Raw genomic sequence first — 5,629 nt, forward strand, 5'->3', positions numbered from 1 at the left:
GCTCTTCGGCAATGGCGCGAAGCCGCGCACATAATCGTATATCTGATCGATCTCGTCATATTCCTCCGTGCAAGCCGACGATGATGACGGTATCCTATTCTCGTCCCGATAACCCGAGTGACCGGAGGACGCCTGATGGCCGTTGCTGCTGTGATAGTGATGATGATGATGATGATGGCTGGCGCTGCTGTTTCTATGGTGACCCAGCGGCGCGTGATCCGAGTTGGTCGATGGTCTCCTAAGAAAGCCCGAGCCGCTCCTCTGCCTCGAGGACTTGCCCTCGCCCAGACGACCGTCCAGCACGTGCGCTCGATCGGCCACGTCGGCGACCAAACGGGAGGCGCGTTCCACCAGCCTCGTGAATTCCTGCATCGATCTGAGCGCCTCTTCGTTCCGCGCCTTCACCAGCTTGAGCGGCGCCGCGAGCGGTAGCGCGACGGCCGCGCCTTCTCTTTGCAACGGGAGCGCGAACACGTGCTCCTCCTCGAAGGTCGACAGCAGCCTCAGCTCGGGCACGAACTGCGACGACGATTTAAGTCCCCGCGGCGGCTGGCCGTGCACCAGTCTCACGGTAAGCGGCAGACGTTTGCTGAGAAGCGCCCTAGCGGTGTGTACGCCGCTGATGTTGTCCTCGCGCGCCAGGGCGCTGAAGCGGCCACGTTGATCCATCCCGAGTAGAACGCTGTCGCCGCGACAGTCCACGCAGCGCAGAAATCTACCGCGACCGGGTAACGCCACCTCGCCGGCGGTGACAATCGTCTCGCCGGCGGCGAGGGTCCTCGTACCCTCCGGTACCACGATCCCCGATTCGTCGTCCACCCGACAGGCGATGGCGCGTACCGTCTCGCGCACCAAGGCACCTTCCTCCGGGCATCTACGCGACAGCTCGCTTACCGACTCGATGCCGCGCACCGCGCGACCCTCCTCGCTCAGGATCTCGAAGTAGCCCCCGTACGAATCCGGTATCGCGAGTCTGGGCCCCACGCCGACAACTCGACGGCCCTCCTTGATCTTCACCGCCTGTGCCACGATTTTACGCCGACGACCGGCCGATATCAGCAACGCCGTGCTTTGTAAACTGGGCGCCGGTAGCGTCGGCACGCCCAGTCCGCCGTACTGACCCTTGGTGATCTTGATCACGCCTGGCAAACGATATTTGGAGACGAACTCGCGCAGATACGTCGCCTCCTCGGCCCAGCGTGCCGCCGCGACGACGATCTGACCGTCGGTCGCGGCCATCGCGCTCGCTCGGCCGCGGCGCCCCCGCGGTCCCGCGTCCCCCCGAGCGCGAGATCGGGCCCGATCAGGTCCCCGACGATAGCTGAACGCTACTGCTGCTCCTGCTGCCCGTGCGGCGCGCCTCTATACTCCATCTGTAGACACACAAGAACGATCGCGCTTTAAGTACTTTGACGTGTTCACGTTACACTTGGGCAGGTATGATAATGAAGATGTGGCACGCAACATCGATAGGATATTATAATTTAATCTCCACAATTCTAACTTTTTTAGAACATCAGAATATGGTTTTTTGGGGGCTAATATATCGCGTGAAATTAAAAATGCATTTTTCAGAAATATTATGAGTTTGTGTATTAATTTATTAAAAATATGATTTAGATAAAGAATTATTTTTTTTTATTAAATGTGTGTGATGCGTATAAAATATCTGTATAATTTAGCTCTATATATCCGCCCTATTCGCTCATCCTTGGATATAGTAAAATATGTAGATGATGATAATAATTAGTACTCAAGCATCTTTGCTCTCTGTTGGAGCTTGTACAGCTAATCTCTGTTGCGAAAGTACGCCCGCCTTTACCATGTTAATTTCGACAGACGAATGCTTGCCTTTCGGCAAGCACCGCTCGCCACTAGTTCCCCACCAATGTTTGATGCACTTTTAATGCATCCTTTCCCACGTGGAGCACTATTGCGGTTCCGTGAAGCGTCCGGCACACCGCGGCTGCGCGAGGGGAGCTAATGACAATCCATGGCTCTATAATAATATACGCAATGACCCGTCCTGTCATTAGTCAAGTTTCAATTACGGACCGGTTTCATAATTTCCGCAGCAAGGGCGGTCACCGCTCAAAACCTTACGAATGGCAGGTAATCACGTATCGTGGGCAGTGCCTCCGTTGCTTCCTAGTTCGTCATTCAGAACGGAGATGGGAAATGATCGAGAGAAAACTTTGCGAGAAGCAAAATGGAACGAGTACTTAAGCGCATCGGAAATAACGAGATCATAGCTTTCTTCGATATAAAATGTCACTCGCATATAATTCAAACGCATACAAAAGAGAATAAATCTAAAGACGCGTGCTAAAATTCGTTCCGTGAGAGTGAAGAATCATGATCTTAATTTGTAGTATAATGTAAACAAACGGATCGGGCGAGAATGTAATGATTCGGTAACAATGGTATACTGAATACTTACGCGATGTTTTATAGTCCACAACACATTGTTGCAAGTTACCTAACTAGACACGATGGGCTTGCATATATTGTACGTGGATGGGTGTGTCTACAATTGTTTCGGTCTCTCCGAAGAGAGTCTCATCCATGGAAAGTTAACGGTCGTGATCGTCACGCATTGCGCGATACACGGTATTATGGATAAGCGGCTTCACGCTTGCGTTGATCGAGACGGAAACGGTAAGTAAGCGTGGCGATAAAAAAATGACCTAAAAATTCCTATTATTAAAATAATTCGTAAAATAATGTAAAAAGTCTCTAATATGGCTTCTATACTATATCTCAAAGCTATATTTGCGATATGGATGATCAAATAATATGCGATACGATGCATTTATAAGATTGCAATGTAATACGTGAAATATCGGGAACATGTATAATATAATTTTTATTGTATTTGGACTTCTATTATTAAACTCTAGATACAATTTTTTACTTCGACAAAAAAGAAATTGACATATATTAAAAATCATAATAAAAGATTAGAATTAAAATTGTAATAAAATTTCTGGACATCTGATGAGAGAACGTCTGCATATTTTGCGAAACGGATCTGTCGATATTGACGAGACTCGCTCGTAGTAGTTTATAAACCGCGATAGCTCACGATTATTACGTTACATTGAGACGATATGCGCCAAGCGAAACACATTGTTGCCCGTTACCTAACGAAGCGCGGATAAATCTGTATAGGTGTATGTGGATGGGCGTGTCGACGATTGTTTCGGATTTCTCCAGAGAGAATCTCCTCTTGGAGGAAAAGTAACGGTCGTGACTCAGTGCCCGGCGAACATTACACGATAATCTGTATTAAACGGTTTCGCGCGAACCATTCGCTTTCAAAGTTTTAACGCGCGTTGTTTCACTGTTGCATCAAAGTTTTAACGCGCTTCTGGCAGCTGCCGCAGCCAGAAGCCTGGATAACAGAAGCGGGCATTCGAGGCCACATTTTGCTCGCAGACGGCGATTCATCTACTATTAAATTTCCTTCTCTTTCGTAAAACTTAAGTGTGAATCCGATGGTGTTACGTAAAAATAAATTATCCCATCGAATAGTAATTTAGAATAAATTGTATTTAAAATATGCAATGCAATTTTTTTAATTTTGCGAGTTTATGCAGTTTTGCATAACGTTTAATTGGTAGAGAAAGTTGTGGATAATTATTAAAAGAGCGAATCTCATAACACTATATATACAGTTAACAAATAGAGATTTTGATTTTAAATTTTCTGAATTTAATGCCTACAAATATAATCAATTATAAAGTAGTTATATGCCAATGCAATCATTCTGATTAATTGCTTCGATAACTAATAACGAGATAACTGTCGACCAAAAATATTTACTAAAGATAGCTCTTTCATTACTTCTCCGACCGACTCCTCTATATAATCCCGAAGCTGGTAAATGAATTAATTCCATTTATGGTGAACCGAGCAACGGCACCGTGCATAAGATGGGCCGCAGACAATGCGAGATAAGAACGAGGTGACCAATGACCCGGGGCTTCGTGACAGGCGCACCTCTAGGAAGTTATTCGACATACTGCTTCGCTCACCCTGCACTTTTTTCTCCATCTTTCTCTCTGATACTTTATTCGCGCGGGAGTGCGCGTGAACTTCCGCGGTTTGTAACATCTAACGATAAGCGCGGTCCTTATTATGAGACCGGTGAACATAGATGATGTAATTAATGTGAAACTTAGTGCCCCCTAATAGGTCGAAGCGAAAGTTTCGCCAGCAAACGAACAACCATTTCTCGAATCAATGCTCGGACGACTTCGCGATCGGCGATATTGCAATCGTAATTTTTCGATAGGAACTTATAAGCCTAGTATTTTCTCTCAATACTGTTTTATTAAGGATTTTTTTAAGAGAAGATTGGAATATTTTGTCTAAAGTCGTACGAATATTTTATTCGCGATATTTATATTTTTAAACACAAATTCCATTTAAGAAATTTTTATAAATTTTTCATATTTTAGCATTAAATCTTAGTAACTAAGGTCTAAGTTAAGAGTAAAATTTGCTTTACTGTTTTATTGCTCGAGTACATTTGCATGCAATGAATATATTAAAGTGTCGCAAGTTTCATAGCTTGTATATTTTCACTTTTAAATTCGCGAAAAGTTTATTAAGTTTTTCTTCGTATGACTTATATGGATTTTTTCCTAAGATGCAAATGTGCTTTAAATCATAAAAGAGAAAATTCTATCTTTAAAACATCATATATATATAGATCTCTATCTATCTATCTATCTATCTATCTATCTACCTCTCTTCGACAGTTCTGGGGCACTCGGTGCGGACGAGTTTCTCGCCTACCCGACAGCTTCCTCGACGTCCGGGCGCCATTGCATTACGAAAATCCAGCAGAGCGGCCGACATAGTTGCACGTCACGTGCATATGCCTAGGCATAATTAGATTAATGCGCCACGAAATTGGATTAAGAAACCAAAGCCGGCGGGCCCCGCGTCGCCCCCGCGAAGAGCGCTCCAGGCGGAGCACGTTTCTCCCTCGAAACGCCACGGGGTTAATTAATCTTCGCCGGAGAGCGGGTGGTAAACGACGCGTCACGTACAGAGACGGAGCTCGTATAAATCATTTCGAGTGCACGTTGCGTCGCGCGGCGGTGGCGGCGGCTTCCGCGCGTAAATTGCGAGCGTTAATCGCAGGCCGGTTTAGAACAGGCCACGAAACCGCTAGCTGGGGATGGGGAAAACGGAGCATCTTGGCAATTCGACATTACGAATTCGAAACAATTTACGGCAACTCTATGAAAATTAAGCGCGACTTTTTAAAAATTTTTAAAAAATATTCTTTCTTTTTTCTTGATATGTTCAATATTTAATTTTCAATACGTGAAATATAAATATAATATTAGATTCGTCGAATTTTCGTGCAATCGAATGAGAAACCGGTCACTCGCGCGAGTCGTCGTATCTCCGATCGGATCGCGATCGATTTTTGCAGACGGCACGCATTCCTCGGCGAAGTAGTTACGACCGCGATAAAACGACACGACGAAGGGCCGCTCAGGCATGCTGTCGATCGCGTCGTTACGCATATCGATATGTACGCGATACGATATTCGCGATTAGAAGCGAAAACAATTGGCGCGGCCGGTGTCGAACCCCCCCCCCCCCCCCC

The 5,629-nt window shown here is 46.0% G+C and overlaps 1 protein-coding gene across 1 annotated transcript in view; it reads right to left on the reverse strand.

Annotated features, from left to right (window-relative positions):
* LOC115241372 overlaps positions 1-1,239 on the reverse strand; it is a 2,540-nt gene extending 1,301 nt beyond the window's left edge. Inside the window, 1 exon segment of the mRNA XM_029817103.1 lies at positions 2-1,239. Coding sequence (XP_029672963.1) covers positions 2-1,239 — 1,238 coding nt within the window.
* Positions 1,240-5,629: the final 4,390 nt, after the last annotated feature.

This window comes from Formica exsecta, unplaced genomic scaffold (genome assembly GCF_003651465.1).
Source record: "Formica exsecta isolate Colony F162 unplaced genomic scaffold, ASM365146v1 scaffold48, whole genome shotgun sequence".
Classification (NCBI taxonomy): domain Eukaryota; kingdom Metazoa; phylum Arthropoda; class Insecta; order Hymenoptera; family Formicidae; genus Formica; species Formica exsecta.